The 19,918-nt window shown below is 45.9% G+C and overlaps 5 protein-coding genes across 5 annotated transcripts; 4 read left to right on the forward strand and 1 right to left on the reverse strand.

Annotated features, from left to right (window-relative positions):
• Positions 1-1,428: 1,428 nt before the first annotated feature.
• Positions 1,429-4,303, forward strand: HD556DRAFT_1431927 (uncharacterized protein; the record flags this gene model as incomplete). The annotated part of the gene is made up of 11 exons (XM_041305066.1): positions 1,429-1,561; positions 1,662-1,813; positions 1,899-2,018; positions 2,067-2,252; positions 2,311-2,482; positions 2,567-2,920; positions 2,971-3,190; positions 3,239-3,561; positions 3,612-4,054; positions 4,076-4,094; positions 4,164-4,303. 11 exons carry the CDS (start codon positions 1,429-1,431, stop codon positions 4,301-4,303), a joined length of 2,262 nt encoding a protein of 753 aa, XP_041160709.1.
• Positions 4,304-4,806: 503 nt separating this feature from the next.
• Positions 4,807-6,652, forward strand: HD556DRAFT_1442784 (uncharacterized protein; the record flags this gene model as incomplete). Its single annotated transcript, XM_041306511.1, has 6 exons — positions 4,807-5,110; positions 5,224-5,381; positions 5,440-5,555; positions 5,586-6,168; positions 6,222-6,248; positions 6,302-6,652. The coding sequence occupies 6 exons, from the start codon at positions 4,807-4,809 to the stop codon at positions 6,650-6,652; spliced, it is 1,539 nt and encodes a 512-aa protein (XP_041160710.1).
• A 361-nt stretch (positions 6,653-7,013) lies between these two features.
• HD556DRAFT_1236498 (uncharacterized protein) lies at positions 7,014-8,665 on the forward strand (the record flags this gene model as incomplete). Its single annotated transcript, XM_041297829.1, has 5 exons — positions 7,014-7,165; positions 7,218-7,336; positions 7,389-7,591; positions 7,640-7,907; positions 7,959-8,665. The coding sequence occupies 5 exons, from the start codon at positions 7,014-7,016 to the stop codon at positions 8,663-8,665; spliced, it is 1,449 nt and encodes a 482-aa protein (XP_041160711.1).
• A 6,759-nt stretch (positions 8,666-15,424) lies between these two features.
• Positions 15,425-16,352, reverse strand: HD556DRAFT_1236529 (chromatin associated protein KTI12; the record flags this gene model as incomplete). The annotated part of the gene is made up of 4 exons (XM_041297834.1): positions 15,425-15,780; positions 15,856-15,946; positions 16,004-16,186; positions 16,215-16,352. 4 exons carry the CDS (start codon positions 16,350-16,352, stop codon positions 15,425-15,427), a joined length of 768 nt encoding a protein of 255 aa, XP_041160712.1.
• A 778-nt stretch (positions 16,353-17,130) lies between these two features.
• HD556DRAFT_1474813 (uncharacterized protein) lies at positions 17,131-19,327 on the forward strand (the record flags this gene model as incomplete). Its single annotated transcript, XM_041308509.1, has 14 exons — positions 17,131-17,237; positions 17,291-17,324; positions 17,355-17,408; positions 17,466-17,624; positions 17,691-17,787; positions 17,845-17,873; positions 17,930-17,960; positions 18,024-18,056; positions 18,105-18,290; positions 18,351-18,449; positions 18,510-18,620; positions 18,674-18,714; positions 18,772-18,797; positions 18,864-19,327. 14 exons carry the CDS (start codon positions 17,131-17,133, stop codon positions 19,003-19,005), a joined length of 1,149 nt encoding a protein of 382 aa, XP_041160713.1. The 3' UTR covers positions 19,006-19,327.
• Positions 19,328-19,918: the final 591 nt, after the last annotated feature.

Here is a 19,918-nt window from a genome sequence, read left to right on the forward strand (position 1 = left end):
GTCTTGGTAGTTGGGTATAAAGTCGAATTTGACTTCTGCGACTTCGGGTTCCTAAAGAAAGGCTGAACTAATTTATACAATGCGTAAAAGGCCCGATACGCACCCGTGTACCAGGTTGGACAGGTGGACAGGCATAGTGTATCGATTTTCTTGGTCTGCCATCGGATACCGTTGTTCAGAGGTTAAGCGGAGTTTGGCATGGACAAGAGGTAAATTTGATCTTCTGCATACGTTGTATAAGTAATTAAACATTAGTTGCCGACTGAGGTCTATTCATACCTTGAGGCTTATCGACAAAAGTCCGTGTGTAGGGTTGGTCTTGAGAAGTTTGGATAGCGCGGAATAGGATGTTGGCTGCATTTTATAGGGAGACATTTGAATGAAGTCTTCTAAGTGTTTGAGTATGGAAGGCTCTGGTTGCATTTGCTGGAATGCCATTCTCTTTGCTGTTTCTTGTTGGCAAACAAACAAGTCACACTTCTGACTCTGATGTATCTCCGAATCCACCTGAGTGACATAAGAAGTGAGGGTAATAAACCTCGGAAGCGGGGTTAGCCGGCGTGGGTTATTTGCCTCGGATCCAATGGTCCTCTACACCAGCTTTACCACCAGCTTTACCCCAGCACTTGTACCAGCTTCTACTACATAGATTACGGACACTGTAAGATAAACGTAGATATAGATTACTCTAATCAGCGCTGATAACGATCTTGTCAGCGCCAGCACTGTCCGCAATGTCGGGAACGTCGGGAACATTGGAGGGCATGCAGATATAGTTCGGCAAACCCCTCCCGCATCACGTGCTAACTCAACTTAGTAATTTTCGAGCTTGCTGTCCCTCACAGCAACGTGCATTGCCCCTGCTTTACACCATGTCACTACGCTCCAAAAAACTCAAAATCCCTTGCGGTGTTCATCACTACAGCCCCGAGCGGCTCGTTCCTTCAACAAGACCCCCCCTTGATACTACTTCTGGACGTCATGTACGCATGAAATCTGGACGCACTTTGGAGAAAGAACTTCAAGAGGGTCTTGAAAGGCAAAAAGATGTACTACTTGGTAAGGTCCTTTTTATTTTGGCATTGACACGCAGTCCTAGCTAATTCTTTGGCATAAGCCATGCCATCAGATTCGCATGCTGTCCTTAGTAGCTTTGCTTCTGCCTCCGGTGCCCCTCCAGATGATGATATCAATGTATCCTTTGATACTGAACTTGGCGCCCACCAATGGATTGATGTGGATGAGGCCCCAGAGGTTTCTAATGGCGGCGGGGAATATAATGACATCCTCACTGCAGCCCATGAGCTTCTTGCAGGCTCGCGGTAAGTTTCTTAACTATGCAAACATCTATATGAACTGATCCGTTGTTGTAGACATACTGGTAACTCCATGCAACAACATCGCACACAATGAGAATGACTAAAAATGATGTACATTCATTGGGACACGCAGTTGCCTGCTCTGGCATCCAGCTACCTTTGGTGGAAGCATTCCAAGGAGGAAATACACTCTGCGCCACTTGACGGTCATTTTTTCCATGTTACGGTCATCAAGACTTATGGTGTGTTATAAATTATTCTTTTGAATGCGTGCTGATCTTACCCCAGAACGTATCCTTAATTCTGTGATTCCTCAGCTTCCGGATGAACCAGCAAATGTAGCGCTTCTTCGACATGGGTTTCTTGGCTGCTCTCCGGTGGAACCATCTGTTGCAGTGGATCTTGCTACTCTGGAGTTTTACCATCATCTGCGCCGCCGCCATCCCCAGCTCAGCATCCAAACCATGACGAAGACGTTATGCGACCTTCACCACGTAAGTCATATTACTACTACTCCGCTGTTCTATTTAACTTACCAACTAACCATAGGTAACTTATCACCACTGCTATCGAGAACAGTTCTCGATAGTGTTCAATGCTTATCTCAATATCCTTCGCCATATCCGCTCCCGAGTCAATGAGGCCCTTGGCCACGATGGCGTCAAAGCCCATGAGAAGTGTCCCTGTTGTACGTACATGGTATGTTGATTGATCTCCTGTGTTATACCGCCCTCATTATTTACACAGCTCAAAGATGAAGTTCAACTGGTTCCTAGCATCCTCGTAACTCAGGACGGCAATAACTCTTCAAAACAAATTGCTAATGTTGGGTCAGTTGATGAAAGAGAATTCACCAGTACCTATTTTCTCTCACGGGAAGATGTCAACACATTCAAGGATGAAGTTAAGCACCGGCAGCACGCCACTTACCATGTAAGTATTAGTTGTTATAATCATTACCATAATTTACTCAAATATCTTAAATCTCAAGGAGATGTCTGATGCCGGGGACAATAACGACATCCTGAGTTCGTGCCTGAAATGGAAGAGCAGTGCGCCTGAACAACAGAAGAAAGCTCTCGACATTTATGAGGTTACTGGGATGTTCGCTTCAGCTTGTCGCCACAGATTTATTATCAAGGCTTGCGAGATGGTACGAAGTGGTTAACTGTAAGTGCGGACCTCATTCGGCATTCTGATCTTCAAACATTCTGATTTATATAGTGCCAAATATTCACTTGCGATAGTAGATTACATCCTCAATAATTTCGGTGAAGATGTTGGTTTAGGATACGATGTCAGCTGCACTTTCGGGGAAATTGTTCGTAATAGTCCGCTGTTACAGAAGAAAGCCGAGGACCTTCGACTACGCATCTGTGTTAATTCTTTCCATGGATATGCGCACAATCGTTTGTGCCAAGTTCAACATCATCCTCTTTACCTCGCTGGTTTTTGGCTCGAAGATCTGGAGACAATGGAACGAGTTTTTTCGTCGACAAATGCAAGTGCACGCATTATTCGGTATGCAACGCGGTACCATTGGAAACAAGCGCTCGACATGCAGTTCTCTCAATGGGACATGGACAAATATCAGGAACTGAGTACGTGGTGTTCGTTTGTATTCGGGTGCCTGTGACTTATACATTACTAGGTAAATTTTTGTTGAATAACTATCGTCAGGCGCTCAACATCATCAACGAGTACAGCCCTGTTGTCACCAAGATGACGCAGTCCCTCAGCATCAACGAAGATACCATTGAGTCGTGGATCGCAGAGGAATACCAATTTCTTCTAAACCTGAAAGAGGAGCCTGAAGAGAAAATACTCACTTGTTCGTATGTACAGGCGCTGAATGACCGTAACATTGCTGAGTAAGTTCACATCACAATCACATTAATTTGACCAAAACACTTTGCTAGTCGTAAATGGAACCAGGCGTCGGAAATATTCAGACACATGCCAATCACCCATGATATCGACTACTCCCAGGTTGCAAAGCAGACTGCGCGAATTGAAGCTGCTCGACGAACTGCTTTGCAAGCACTTCTCATTAACGTACGTGCTGTTGGAGAACTGGAGGAGAAGCTTGGTATTGCCGAAACATGGACTGAAGCACATCCCGACTATATCTCGACTATGCAGTACATGCGCTCACACAAATTTCGACGAGTCCTAGATAATTTGCAGTGCCTCGTTGTCCAGAGGCTGTTCGAACTTTCGAAGGCGAATATGGCAGGCACAGGTATCAGTTCCTTACGTTTTAATGATGCGATTATATTTATCAAATGTCAGGTTATAAGCTCTGTGTACACATTGGCAAGGCAATCAAGACACGTAGCAAGGCCATCCAGTCCGCTCTCACAGAATACAACCAGCTCGCATCATCAATGGAACCTCCTGCACCCCATCTCGAGTGGAATGACATTGTGAATTACGGGTTTGTCTCTGAATTCGACCTACTCAAGCTCGCATACTCGCAACACCCTGAAATACTTTCCAAGCCCTGGACAGTTCCAGGCAACCGTGAAGTTGCTGTGAAGTATTTTAAAATACTTCGTGCTCGAGAAGAAATTGTACGCCTCAATGTCGAGGTGCGCCGTCTTCGTACCGCTATATCAGACGGGGATACAAGGCTTCGATCCTGCATCTCTCGACTTCACAATAGTGACCCAGATCTTTCGGCCGAAATTGAAGAAATTCATCGTGACCGCTTACGTGTTGATGCAGTGCACCAGGTGCGCCTCGACTGCATCGAGTCTTTGGTTGGATTTTCAGGTAAACGTGGACGAGGCATTCACGTGAACTTGGACATGGACTTGTATCCGGATCTCACACCCATTGCAGAGGCCGAGGAAATGACATGTATCCATGATGAAGCCAACGGTACTGCAGAAGACGATGATATTGCAGCAGATGATGAGCTGAATGATACAATGATCCGGCTGGGCGAGTTTCTGGAAAATCTGGCTTTGCATTCTGATTAGCATGTTATTTATGAGATCATGTATAGCTGGAGCTCATAATGTATTTGATAGCGCATTGTGACCAAGATCATTGAATATCATAGTAACATTATATGTATGCGTTATCACATCGCGAGAGAGATGAATTAAACAAGTTGAACAGATCAAACTCACACTACATAGGGTTGAATGATGGGTTGAGGGAAGTGAGAATAAAGACACAGACAGATTATTTGTTGATGAATTGACGACACCGCCGGCAATTGCAATCACGATAAATGTAATAGCACATGTGCTATTACATTGTGATTGCAATTGCCGGCGGTGTCGTCAATTCATCAACAAATAATCTGTCTGTGTCTTTATTCTCACTTCCCTCAACCCATCATTCAACCATATGTAGTGTGAGTTTGATCTGTTCAACTTGTTTAATTCATCTCTCTCGCGATGTGAAACTGCCATATGTGTCTTAGTGTTGTTAGTTGGCGGCATTGCACACATAATTAACACACATGCAAACCACGATGTACGTTAAACTAAGTGCGTCTCTCCCATCTCCCATCTCCCATCTCCCATCTCCCATCTCCCATCTCCCATCTCCCATCTCCCATCTCCCATCTCCCATCTCCCATCTCCCATCTCCCATCTCCCATCTCCCATCTCCCATCTCCCATCTCCCATCTCCCATCTCCCATCTCCCATCTCCCATCTCCCATCTCCCATCTCCCATCTCCCATCTCCCATCTCCCATCTCCCATCTCCCATCTCCCATCTCCCATCTCCCATCTCCCATCTCCCATCTCCCATCTCCCATCTCCCATCTCCCTTGTTCTTTTACCTTCAATATTGCTCAACCTCACTAATAATAACTCAGGCACCTTATTCTCCCCCTGCTCTACGAGAATGGGTTCAAAGCCAATCTCCTCAACCACCTTGTGCAGATATCGATCGCCGACACTTTATGCTTAGAAGAGTCATGCACAACGACAGACTGGACTCAGCTTCATCATCAGATCGCGGTTTACACCATCAGTTTTGCCTTGGTAAAGAGGACCAAAACTTAGCTTGGAATGAAGGGATCGGCGATGTCCATGATGCAGTGAGCTACTTATACATTTCATTTCATTTTGTTGAACCAATGCCATGCATCTTCACAGGTGACAGGTCTAGGCCGTCTTGCTGACGTCTTATTCGTTGGATTTGCAATATGGCCCGAACCGAACCTTTCTCAGCCTTCGACACCATCCAACATTGATGTTGAAGTCATCTGCATGTGACAGTTCTCTCAATTCCCAGAACTTAGTCCTACCGTCACTAAACTCAAGGATATCGTGCAGCGCAAATTAGGTGTTCCCCATCTTCTACAGTTCCAGCGCAAGCTGCATCAACTCCAGCCTGGACCAGGCTATGTAGTAGATCCAGAGACGCAGCAGGCTGTCACTCGTAACATGAATTCTACCACTACAGCCCATCGCTCTGGTTCATCTCAGCTGAATGTTCTGCCAACGAGCGCCACCACCCCACATCGTACAACATCAACAAGCTTGGCAACTCCACTTCGCACAACTCCTGCACATCACATCACTCACACCTCTACTAGTGCGAGCCTCACCTCGCATCGCTCAACTCCAGCCTCGGCAAGTCCAGCTCCTAGCAACGCATCACCTCAGTCACATCTCTCACCCACAAGTCCATCGCAACCAACTGAAGTGCGAATACATGCACGCTCATCCAATAATCGCCAGAATCTGTCATCATCCCCTCTTGCGCGCTTCAATGAAACACGACGCTATGCAGACATTCCTGCTGAGATTGCTGCCATTCGAGATGAACGTAGTGGTCATTTCGTTGCGCTGAGAGCAGTATCTACAAGTTCCTTCCAAGAGGTTAGTGTCCGTCATGGACTTGATTTTATCAATATTTTGAATGATTGTAACAGCAACGTTTACGAGAGCCAGCACATGAGGTTGGTGTCCATCATGGACTTGATTTTATCAATATTTTGAATGATTGCCACAGCAGCATTTACGAGAGCCAGCCTGGATCAGGACGCCACGTGGACCACCACCAAGAAATGATCTGCCACTTAGCCCTCCACCAGCCTATCACACCCATATCACTACGTCCACCTTCAACTTTTCTCCTGCAGTTCATGCTTACCTTCGAGACATTGAAGCCACACCAGAAGTCATGTCGAGGATTGACGCCAGCCTCGACTACTCTGTCGACGACTGGGAAACTTGTTTTGTGGGTGCTGGACTTTCAGTGTCACAAGCACGTAACCTCTGTCGGGTAATTGTTCATTCACTTCCGGAGCAGCACATAAGCGTCCTTGATATAGCACAGCAATCTGATCACACCCGGAGGTGATTCATGTGAGTCTGCAGCAATTGTTCATTTGGCTATTGATCTTATTCTTTCGCCTATCTAGCTGTTTTCTAATGCTGCTTTGAGCGCTGCTATCACCATACTGACATATCTCGCTCGCTATAACTCAAATACTGTGAATGTATATTGCTTCAATGTCAAATTTGGTTAGTTCGTTTTGGAAAGTTTTGCTGTCACTGCATGCTATATGGTTGGATCCCTCAATTTTTTAGTTCAATGCTATCCCTAATTCAACTAATCGCCGGTGCTTCATAAGTACTAGAGGCTGTGTGTTTGCATCAACGAATTTTGGTTCGCATGCTCTTTCTTTACTTTCTGCAAACCCGCTGTGTTCCCTCTGACAATGAGTACTCCAGGTCTGAAGAAAAAGTCTCGACGGACGCGTGAGCAATGCAAAATATCGGCAGCACGCACGGCCAAAATGTGGAAGGAGGTTGGTGATGCGCGGAGTGCTTACATGGTCACCATCACAGACCTTGCAGAAAAATACCATATGTACGTTCAGGCTGTGTATATTTACTATGCAGCTCACATTTTGCATGAATAGCTCACTCGAGTGGATGTCGAAGCAGTTTTTCTTGGGAGGAAAGCTGTTAAAGAGTTCCCGCAAAGTCTCCATGTTCAATGCGGTCGTGAGACGCGAAATTGCCAAGTGCAAGGAAAATGGTAAGCACTCGTCTCTCATAATTGCAACCATGGACTAACAACAATGTACTAGGTATCTTAGATGGTAGGAAGACACTCGCCATCGTCTCCAGAGAACTCAAGGAGTCTGGCGAGTGGAAAAACCTAACACAAGAGGAGGAAGATGAATTAATGGACGACATACAAGTCGAAAGCGTGTCGAAGGCTTCGATAAAGGTTTATGCCAAGGATGTTGCAACGGAAATTGCAAAGACTATGGGTAATATTGATCCTGAGGTATGTTTGTCCGAAAATTCATCTAGTTATTTCACTGACACCACACAGATTATAGGCCTCGAAAAACGCACCGGTTGCAATGTGTTCTGGGGTCTAACGAGGAACGCATCAAACAACAATTTCGGACCACAAAGCTATGCGTCCGACCCCGTCAAAAATGCCTGTCTTGCTCTGTTCAAGCTGATGCCTGAACAGATAGTTGTCAACATCGATGCCTACATTGTGTCAGGTGTCAAAGGTGTTGTTCGCACTTCAGGTGCGAGGCAGACAACACTCCTCAAAAAGGAAATTCGAGACATGATTCGCACCAATATGGGTATGTTTTTTTGAATTATTTTATCAATCCTTGTCACTGACATCTTCGCAGAGGAAATCCTCAACACGCAGGGTGTTTCAGCCGCAGAAATGCCTCAGGTAGCATACCATAATCATGAATGGTTCATTCGTGCATGGGGCATCGAGCTCATAGGATGGACGGAGGGCGCTATCACTAACCCAGGGGAGATTAGCTCGAGTGTTGCTCTCAGACGTTTGCACAATGCTCTCAAGGTTGGCTTATGTTACTGGCGTGAACTGACAGATGAAGAACTCGCTACAAGAAAGGAGGCACACGAGCAACGTATTATTTCGGGGGAGGAGCAACCTAGAGCAACCCGTAGCGATAAGGGAAAAAGAAAGCGCGGTAGGCCTTCACCATCCATCAGCGCGAAGAGCAAGGCTATCATCCAAGACGAAGATTCTGAAGACGAAGATCTTACTAACCGCACCTCCAACAACGATTCCCCCACTCCTCCCACCCCTCCTTCACCTGCCATTAACAACGGGGCCAGCCCTCTATCTGCCAGAATTACGGACATCTCGAACAACAATGAAGATGTCCCCGAACGGTCTCCAGCTCTCATTGAGGGTCCTCAAAGGCGCCCAGACTTAGTTGAAGGTACCGCGGGTGCGATGGGACCCGATAATCAAATCCCATCGTTCCTTTCTATTGAGGGCACGACGAGTACCCATCAGAACGGCGCATTCAACATTTTTCAACCCTGGAACACGAGCACTGTCATGCATGGTATGTGATTCATACCATGTCAGATATATATAGAGAGTGATAAGGAAGATATGAGAGACTGTCTAGCCCTCTGTCACTGAGTTACCTCTCTATTTTTCCTCTATTTCATTGTCTTGTATTTTATTTCTCAGACTTATTTTACCTTGTATTTTTATGAGCATGTGACCTTCTGTTTATTTCTCATCATTTATTTTTATTTGGCTTCTTTCAGCCACAGATTTGTTTGTCAAAGTTTTGTATCTCTTTGTTTATGTCTGACTGTTTACTTTTATTTGGCTTCTTTCAGCCACCAGATTTTATTTGTCATCACATCATGTGACTGGGAAATAATCTGGTTTGTAACATTATTAAAGCTGATTCAACATGTTTAGTCATGATTGGTCATGCTTTGTAACAACATTTAAACATGACTCAACATGTTCAGTCATGGTTGATCATGCTTTGTAAGTTCTTTGTAAGACACTGAACTTTGTTTGTAATGTACTTAGTAAGAAGGATGATTCAGCTCACCCAAAGGCTTGGTTTGTCAGCTTCTGCATGACCAATCCCTGAGAAGAGTCAGCACCTTTCTGTCATGCTTTGTAATTTCTTTGTAAGATTACACAGTATTTATAATGTATATTAGTAAAAGCTGATTCATCACCTGGTTTGTAAGCCACATTCTTACCAATCCATCTGACAGAATCATGCTTAGTAAGGGGATTCCAAAAGGTATAAAAGGACCCCATTTTCACCCATGAAATATAACTTCCCATTTTTCATTCTTCTCTCAAACCGTGTGAGAGTACGTAAGAATAAAAGTGCAGGCAACGTGCCTTGAAGTAAGACTAAGATACATCATTATTCTACTCTAAAGTTATATACTACCTTACAGGGGTTGACTATATAACCATCAAACAGCTCTCATTCTAAAGCTTTACGTGTATACATAAGACTCTCTCTTTCAACAGAAAGTGAGACACAAATCTAAGGACGACAAAGTTGAAACAGACTTTCATAGGTTGAAACACGACCTACTAGGCTGAAACAAACCTAACGAATTATCCAGAACACAGAACAATCCACAACACTTCACATAAGACTACACAAGAAGAGGACAACAAACTAAATCCTCCCAAGAACTCACCACGTTACCTCCCACGAAGTAGAAAAGTCGGAGACTGTGGACTTGAGGACTGGCAAGAAGTCTTCACCATGTATAATTGTGTTGTCATTATACACAACTTTTATATAAGACCCTTAAGTAACAAGACAGCGCGTGGAATTCAGTAACAAAGGACCCGGAGCAGTTGGCTGAGGAATACCATCAGGTAGAACAGGAGACCAACATGTTCATGAGAAGCCTCGGTTTAATTTCCTAATATTATCTTATGTATATCCGTATCTTTAAATCGTATTTGATGGTGATTTCATCTTGCAATGCGCGTTGCTGTGAGGGACAGTGAGCTCGAAAATTACTAAGTTGAGTTAGCACGTGATGTGGGAGGGGTTTGCCGAACTATATCTGCGCGCCCTCCAACGTTCCCGACGTTCCCGACATTGCGGACAGTGCCGGCGCTGACAAGATCGTTATCAGCGCTGATTAGAGTCATCTATATCTACGTTTATCTTACAGTGTCCGTAATCTATGTAGTAGAAGCTGGTACAAGTGCTGGGGTAAAGCTGGTGGTAAAGCTGGTGTAGAGGACCATTGGATCCGAGGCAAATAACCCACGCTGGCTAACCCCGCTTCCGAGGTTTATTACCCTCACTTCTTATGTCACTCAGGTGCCAAATCACCAACACACAATTGTTGATCGATCGATCGGTGATGCTGTGATCTGCACCAAAGTCACAAGGTCCTTTCTATATGGCCACACGATATATAATATTCGTTCATCCAAAGAGGTTGATTCAAGGTTGATTACCTCAAAATGGGATCCCGAAAAAACGACCACCGAATTCGAAGTAAGTACTGGTACTGGAGGGCAGTTAATATGAAAGTTTCTTTAGGTCTCTCTGAGTTCTTCACGTTTCAAGCAGCGATGATGCATCAAACTTTGAGCTCAGGGAGCTTTATAAAGCACAATGGGCGCATCCAGTGAATTTGGCCATATGAAGCAGAGATAAGCTTGTTTCCGTCCCATGTCCAGGCCAAGCTCAACGCCCAATAATTGTGTTTGATTATGGTGAGCAGTTCATCCGTCTTGTCATCCCAAATTTTTGCTCTGTCTTTCACTCCGCCAGTCACAAATTTGGTCGAGGCTGTCACCCATTCATGATCAGTGTTGATTGGACCCAGAACTGTTTCACCGCTCTTGACATCCCAGACTCTCGCTGTCCCATCTCTGGATCCGCTTATGACTTGTTGATCATTTAGACTCCAGCACACTGCCACCACACTCCCGGTGTGCCCTTTTCCATCTGGCAATGACCTCTGCCGTCTTGATGTCCCACAACCTCACCGTCCCATCATCACTTCCGCTTGCCAAACTGTTGCTGTTTGGAGACAGTGATATGGTGGACGCTCCTACTTCCCCATCTTGCCAGCTATCGCGGGTCTGTGCGCCGCTCTCCATGTCCCATAGTCGAACTGAGCCATCATACAAACATGTGATGACGCGTCGTCCAGTCAGGTGTGCAACATCTCGTACACCTTTGGTATGGCCTCACATGGTCCGGAAGGGCTTGATCACTTACGTCTCACTGGTAGAGGATGTCATATTCGGTACTCAGTGTCTTAACTACGCCAGATGGTCATGATAAGTTGCGCAAGAGAATCGGCGGCGAAGCGCACCAAGATCAACTTTGCATGAAAAGAGATGGCTGGTGAGTCAAATGACCTGTTATTATCAATGAAGCTGAGGAAACCCACTTCTTACAGGAATCCAATGTTCAGTACTGCAGTCCTAATTCGCAGGATATCTTCAGGACTGCGTATGCAGAATTCACGGGTGAACTTTGTGTTGTATAAGCCGCAGGTAAGTGGGTGGTTAGCCAGCATAGAGTGTTAGTGACGAGAAAGACCTGTTCAGACCAACTAAATGTTTGAATGTCCCATGCGTACACAACTTTGTCACGACAACCAGTGACTAGCACTTTTCAATCAGCGGAAAGAGCTGCATATTGCACCCAACTGTCATGCTGGATGGGTGGTCGGACCGGGCGGTTTGTGTTGAGGTTCCACAGACGCGCCCGTTGATCCGATGACGCACTTATAAGGAGGTAGTCATTTTGAACCGACAAGGAGATGGTGTAGACATCATTTGTGTGACCTTGAAAGATGATTTTAATATTGAATGACCCTCAACACATTAACTTTACAAACAAATCTGCGGAAAACAAGCAATACTCCCCTGCGCAGATGACCATTGCACCACCAAGAGCTACATTCCAGAAAACGGGGCTAACTTCCCCGGTGGTGTTGTAAACACGTGGCGTGGATTCAGGGAAAGCAGTGCAAGGAAAAGGAGGTGCATGAGGAGAGATAGTTCCGAGTGCGTGAGTGATAGTTATGATGGCGAATATTGATTATGAGAGTAGTTAGACACAGGTGCGGGGGAAAGAGAGTTGAACTGAGCGTGTGCATGCCATACGTCTTGCATGCTTCATGACTGATACAGAGCAGGACGACGAAGACCAAAGAAAAATCCGCAGCAGCTCACTCCTGAATACACAAAGTCATCTGCTCCGCCAATTGAGCCTTGTGCTTCTGTTTGGATTGGTTGTGCTTGAGACCCTTGTGACCCTTGTGACCCTGCTGGTTGGCCTGATTGCGTTGCACTATTGGCCTGGATGCTGTTCGTATGTTGCATAGCTGCAGCCGCTTCCGCATCAGTTTCGGGAACAATGCCATATCTCTGTATTGTATTTTAATGAAAGGAAATTGGAGGGACGACGAGTGACTTACATCTTCATCTTGAGCAAGAGGTACATCGACGGTGTACATGGAATGTCCTCCAGAAAACAACTTGAAGTTGAAATTCCAGTGTTGGGACTGTCGTTCGATTGGTCAAGATGCATTTACAGGTCGTGTGCCGAAATGTATGAAACTGAGCAAACGACGCCAACAAATAAGGGACGATAGACTTGTGGGCGGAGCTGCACGACGAGACACGTGCTCTGATTCGTCACCAAAGAAATCATTGCCCTGTATCTTGGTGTCAGGTGAGAAAGGTCAAGAACAAGAAATTACACTGACATATCTTGCCGCTCCTGTTTTTTTGGCCTGCTGATTAGACGAAAGATGGGGGTCAAAGGTCTGACGAGACATATGAGAAAAGGTGGGGTTGCTCACGATTGGTGGGCGCACAACTCTCGGTTGGGCCGGACGTTCCTAGTAAAAAGTAAGATGCAGTGTGAAAAAGAAGCAGAGAAGACTTGCCTTGAGCTCTCCATTGCCATCATCTGTGTCCTAGATGACCAAAATCCTTAGGTAGGGAAATTAGACAACAAAATACGTACATACCACACCGTTTTTGAGCGCAGCCTCCAGGCTCCATACATAGATTTTTTTGTCTTGTCCAGCACTGGCAATGTATTTTCCATCGGGGGACATGTCAAGAACGAAAACTTGGTCATCATGCAAGAGTGGATCTCCGACTATCTGATTGGTCTTGAGATCCCAGATACGAATCGAGCAATCACTTGATCCAGTAACAATGTGGTTTTCATTGGAAGTAAGGCAGAGGGATGTGACGATGTGGGTATGACCATAAAGAACAACGAGTTCCTGTCCATCAATAGCCCGCCATTTTCGGATGGTGGTATCAAGTGAGGCAGAGAATATGTGTGCACCATCCTTCGACCAACACAATGACATCACTGCATTGTCATGTCCCTTGATTTCGATAAGCAGCTTTCCGACCCTTGACCATATGCAAATCGGACCGTTCCCACCGCTCATGAATTTGTCGCCTTTTGGAGAGTATTTGACGGCTTCAAGCCATCCATGGCTGGTCTCTATGGGTGGAGCTATTTGTCGACCAGTATTCAGGTTCCAGCATTGTATGGTGCCGTCAACGGATCCACCTGCTATCTCCAGGAAATTGCGACACCAATCGAGGCACCTCACTGCAGCATTAAGCCCCTCCCACGGGTCGCCGATCATAATGCCCTCCTTTATATTCCAAAGCCGCAGTCTGCCGTCTGTGCTTCCACAAACGACCATTGTTTCATCTGGAGATACTACCATCGAACCTATCCCTCCCCCATCGCTATTCAAAGGTTTTCCCACTGGCTCTCCGTCTCTTTTCCACTGACAGATCGAACTATCGTCAGACGCGCTCATTATATTGCCACTGGTACCCAGGTAGGCAAGGCTCCATATGCATCCAGAGTGACCCTCAATGACGCTCTCCGGCATCAAGCTTCCTGCTGGACGTTCTGGCTTTGGTTTCTTCCATGAAGTGGTCCGATTATTGTGGTTGACGAAGTAGGACCGACTGAGTGGTGAGATGTGCCATTCCCATCCAGGAACAGCGAGATATCCAGGAACGTCTATGTTCAACGGTGAGTTCGTCGCTCCTTGTTGCAATTTCATCCCTCACCTAGTCGTACTCCTGGTAAAGGTCGGTTCTTCGAGACCATCGTGAGCGAATCATCTTGATATACTGTTTCACTATCCGACGACGGCGTAAACCCATGCCACACAGAAGGGAGCGCTTCATTCCCGCCTGATTCTAATTGAGTAAGCTAGTAGGTATCACAAGGCAGCTGCTCACCTTCCCAAAGTGCATCCTGATGGTGCTGTGCACCATATGGTGGTGGATCTTTCGCGCTTGTCCGATATATCGATGAGTGCAATGGGACTTCTCGTCTCATTGACACGCTTGACTCGGCTTCTTCGTGTTGCATGACAAAGATGTCACGTTGTACAGCAAGACTGGATAGTGAAATATTGTGCAAAGTTAGTAATCGAAAGGAAGGAGAGATATGGCGAGAAAGTGATAAAGAGACCTGCTATTTGAGTCAGTTTTGCATGCTGTAGTTGCAGGCGCCTTGTTGACACCGCATGTCAATGGCTATGTTACCACCCAATCAAGTACTTGGTGACCTTGTTCCGGTTCAGATTTTGAGGCAGTTCAATGCACAATGGTCCGTTGTGTGCATCTCGTCAGCGAGTGGAGTAATATGATATTTGTTGGAGCAGGTACATACTCCGTAGGCTGTGCATAGCGCATGGCAGCACTCCCAAGCAAAGCACTACCAGTGACAAGTGATTGCATGATTGCATGACAAACGGGAACATATCTTGATGTTGGTTGCGCAATATTTCTGTAATCATCACCTCTGGGCGTTGATAGTGTCCAAACCAAAGTTTTCTGGTCTTAGTAAGTAGTTTCGAACGTTCGACATCAAAGCCGAAGTCATGTTCAGAATTTCAGATGAACAATCAACTTCATACCAAAATATTGTCCACTGAGTGAAGCCTGATCCCACGAAGCACCAAGGAGAATACTTCCTTATGAAAGTGGATGTTGCGATCCATCTATAAACACTATAAAAAAGTGAGACTGCATGAGAGATCGTGTTCACCTGTGTTAATCATTTGATCTTGGATGCGCGTACCACATATTACAAGCCCTGTGTTGTATTACTCCTGGGATTCTAAAACAAAGGCTCGTGTTTTGGCTGCTTAACGTGCAGGTCACCTCGCAACACCCAACCCCTCCTCCAAGAACTCTGCAAATGCACGTCCCACACCTCCCTCTCTCCACCCTTCCTTCTTCCGTGCTTCCCAATGTCACAGCTTTCCAGCGCGCAGCCACGAATTAGCGCCTGAGTCGTTACAGTCCTGACAGCGTCAATGCACGATGCGGGAGTTTTAATCGAACCCGGAGAACAGAGCTATCATTGGCACTGGTATTCGAACTAGGCTCAAGCGTATCGATGGTGAGGATGATAGGTCCCCCGAGTGGGCCAGCAGCCTGAGCAGCCATGAGCGCAGAAACCAGTGCGTGTGTCATATGCTCTTGAGTGCGGAGGGCGTCTGTGGGTGCTTTGGGTGTGACCTGGGTGCCGATGTTTGGAGGTTTGACGATACCAGTTGTGACTGCATCTGATATGCATTCAAGTGGGGGTGTTGGGTCGTCCCAGGGGATGGTGAAGAGTGGAGCGTCCCAGCAGACCATGGATGAGGGCTCTTCGAAGCGTTAGATAAGGGCGTCGAGGCTGTTTCGAGGTTAGGGATAAGTTGGGAAATAGAGAATAGAAAGACTGACGTTTGAGGCCTGAGGTTTATGTCTTTTTCCATCTCCTCGTTCATCGTTCCATTTCCGACATTGATCAGGCGTAGCAAGTACATAGACCTACTTTTCTCAACTGCATTAGTTGCGCGAGTGAGAATATCGTGATTTATTACACACCGTAGTGACCCTTACTCCAGCCTCTTGGGCCTTGCAATACAGTTGGTACCTGAACCCCTTGATGTAATTCATCCCGTCTATGATGAGGATCGTGTCTTTGGCGATGTGCCTTGTGACAGCGATGAAGAGAGTTGCGCGGGCGATCTTTTCTTGAAGGGAGTCTAATTTTCGGAGGTCACTGGTCTGAAGGGAAGAAAGATGAGAGGTCAACGGCTAAGTCATCGTCTGAGATGGCTTTTACTTTGGGCTGAGGACTTGAAGCTGATGAGAGAAAGTCGTAGATTTGTGCTGTGCGGGTTGATTTTCCAGAGGAGGGGTAACCTGAGATGGTCACGGTGATGAGGGCCATGGGCCGCCATTGCATGAGCCGAAGATCGTACTGACAAATTCTTTTTACAAGTCATCTTGATCGAGTCCATCATCGATGTCTTGTTACTAGCAACATAAAGACCTGCAGCTAATGCAAAATTGAATATCCCCCAGATATGCATCAGTCCAAGGCAAAACCCCACTTTATTATTAACTCACTGTGGCGAGCGTTGCGCTAACGAAGTTGACCAGCCTCATCGATACTGACAACCTCGGTATTCCCAAATTTGCCTCTTCTAGTTTCATCCATGAATAAAAACGGATAGCCACAAACATGGGTCCTCAGCTTGGCAAGAGGCATTTAGAACAGTAAATTTAGAACCAGAACATCGTTCTAAATTAAACTGTGGGAAGTCATCTGGCACTGGTTATCCAATATAAGTATCTTTTACCCCGGCCGGTACATCCAGTGAACGGTAAAACACTCCATCACGCGCATCACGAGTCACGACTGCAGCAAGCTAGCTAAGTTTGAACGTTAACTCTCATGATCACTAACTTCAATGATATCTATGAGTTAATTGGGTTAATTGGGAGTGACAAAACTTTAATTATTATCATTATCTTGACCAAATTTACAAATATCATCATCACACTGGGATATTTGCAGCAGCCGCAATGCTGGCCAATACAGGAGCTCAAAAACTCGCTGAAGGATGTGGGTTTTCAGGCCTCAAGACTCAAAAAACTTTCCATGACCGAGTCCATCATATTAGAATGGTTTGTGTTAGTTGTGACCCCGCGACTTTTTACCCGGCATGACCGTTATCGAAACTGCGGCAGTCAACGTCATCACTGTCTCAAGCATCAGAGGTGCGACTGCATCTGTTATGAAGCGCTCCCCAGGCTGTACATCCAGTGACTGGTGAGATCCGAGATTGTCCCAGTGTTTACACCGCCACATTGATGGGTTTGTAGCTCACTCATAATAAAAGCTAGCAAGGCCCATGATGTATGTGTGAAACACATTTTTGACCTCTAGATGGCGTATTCAACTGACGATATCGCAGAAGCGATGAGCTTGCAGTCCTCTAAGGTATGTCTCCTTGTTGATATGAGGGTGAATCACAGTGGACAACTCATGTACCATCAGTACATATTGGGTGCGTACCGCCCGAACCCAAAATTCTTTGTCCTAACACAGTTTAGCGTCGATGACTGCATTATGGGTAGGATTATTCTGATCTATCCACGTCCGCTGTCGAACTCGCTTATCCAGACTTACGATTATACATGTTCACTTCACGAAGAGGTAATAATACCCTCGTTCTATGATATACCTTGGATTTGATATCAACAATATTATTACTGTGCACAGGGAACATTTTTGCTTCGGTCACCCTGGAGCAAGATGAAAGGCCTCTATATCGTGACACGATACCTCCCCTTTGTCTTTCTGGCCACAAATCTATCTAGTGCGTCCCGCTCCAGTACACATCGCCCTGATGATGATCTGACACTTGTTTTTTTAGTGTACTTTACCCCGAATGAGAACTCAGGTGTATGTGATGTGGTGGAAGGTTAAAGAGCAAATGACTTACTGCATGACTTCGCCAGATATGCCGGGTGTTGGAAAATACTCAATCAGGTATGTGCGTAGTGCATTCATGTATGCACGTCCTTTCTGAAGGCTACTGCTTTCCTCTCACAGGTCTTGGAATGGTATTAACTATTGTCTCCGAAAGTATCTCTCATTCCCCCCATATGTGTGTTTCTGATCTGATTCATCCAGCTTTTTTCATCCTTAGAACATATGTGCTCTGGAACAGAAATAGAATCTTGCTCGTAGCCATCTTGTCCACCTTTTTCGTGAGTTCCCAATTAACTCATAATACCCAAGCTAGTGGTGAATCCATCAGACAGACTTTTCTTGTAGCATCCTTCAGCATTCTCTTCACCACTGACGTCGCTGCAGCATGTACTCAATTTCACCTTCCGGCGTTCCACGACCACTAAAACATTCTGTTCACTTTCACAGATGCGACTAGCACGATCCAGGGAATCACAGTGTGCTATCAGAGTTCGACAAGTTTCCAGTACTTCATACCATTTCTTCTCCTTTCTGTGTCCGAACTGGGTGGGTAGTAACCAGGAGCATGTACATGTACAAACACGCACTGACAGGTGTTCTCCTCAGGACTCATGATACTCACACTCATACGCGCCATGCAGAACTGGCGGATAAACTCAAGCCATCTGTATGTTGTCCTGGTGAACCATAACATATTCTATTATGCATGCGGTTTTCGTGAGTTTATATTCGCACACGCCATTTTGCTGTGCTCATCCTGATTTCTGAAGTGTTTTCGGTAATGAACATTATCACACCACTGCTCCTCCAGGTGCGCCGATCCCCTAAATGCTTTTTATGATCGAACCATTAATGTTCTGTGCCCCAGGACTCCTACCAGACCATTTTGAATAGGTATGCACCTCCACATCCTGCTGCATGTTTTTACGAATAATACCCGAAACGTACATTCATGTATAGTGTCCAGTTCATCATGCTTGCAATTCTTGCCACACGCATGCACCTCCATCTCTGGCAGGCAAACCAACATCCACACGACTCTACTAGTGCCCTCGTGCATATTCCAATGTCCAACATCTCATTTGCAAATCCCACGGTGTGATGTCTTATTCTGTGGCTTTTTCTGTGTCGTTCGTGGAGCGAGGCTTGGACCGTACAAGATGACTGGTGGAGGTGGGTTTCGTAGAGTTTGTTACATGCTTAACTTATTGGATGAGTCTGTTGCGGAGTGGGAGGAGCATTTGGATGTCCTTAATCTACCTATCACCCTAGTTTTTAATGTAAGCGGTGACAGATTCAGGATCCAGAATTTGAGTATGCTAGAGCCAAAATAAAGGACGATCTGATTCTGCTCCGGAGTCCTGCTACACATCATCATGTATATTACGAGAATTTGACTTGGTCACACACAACCATGGATGATCTGATCAGTCATGTAGAGAAGCTGTTACGGACTAGGATAGTTCGAGCTCTCCCTAGGCGGATTGCCTAATCTGATAGCGGGCTCGCTACTGGAGAGACGGGGATCTTCTCTCGAATGAGAGGTTCGGGGGTTCCACTAAAGGTAGTGTCGGCTTTCCTTTAGGTGCGGCTTAGACTGAGTGATTGGGATGATCACACAGAGGAAGTTCTGATGAAAACCTAGTAGAATCAAGTAGGGAATATACATGATTCTGTCTACTCTATATACTGTCGTCCGTGTGCACAGACCAATACTACGTTCGGTAGGTAAGTATGAGTGTGTCTATACAAGGGCATCTTATCTGATGCCATGCGGGCGATTATCTATACATGAGGCGTTGCACGCCTCTTCTATCAGTCCTCAAGGCTAAACATGCCTTATAGTCTAACTGCGCATGCTGCGGCATGCGGCTTCTCTTCTGACCATGAAGCAGAGCTTCTCCATGATCCGGGTCGAGGACCATCTAGGTCCGTCCAGATGTAGCCTAGGCTGGTCTAGGTCATCTAACGGCATCCAGGCCGTTCTAGGCGTCTCTACGAGTCTCCGTTGAGTC

This window comes from Suillus plorans (assembly GCF_016647745.1).
Source record: "Suillus plorans strain S12 chromosome Unknown HD556scaffold_25, whole genome shotgun sequence".
NCBI lineage: Eukaryota > Fungi > Basidiomycota > Agaricomycetes > Boletales > Suillaceae > Suillus > Suillus plorans.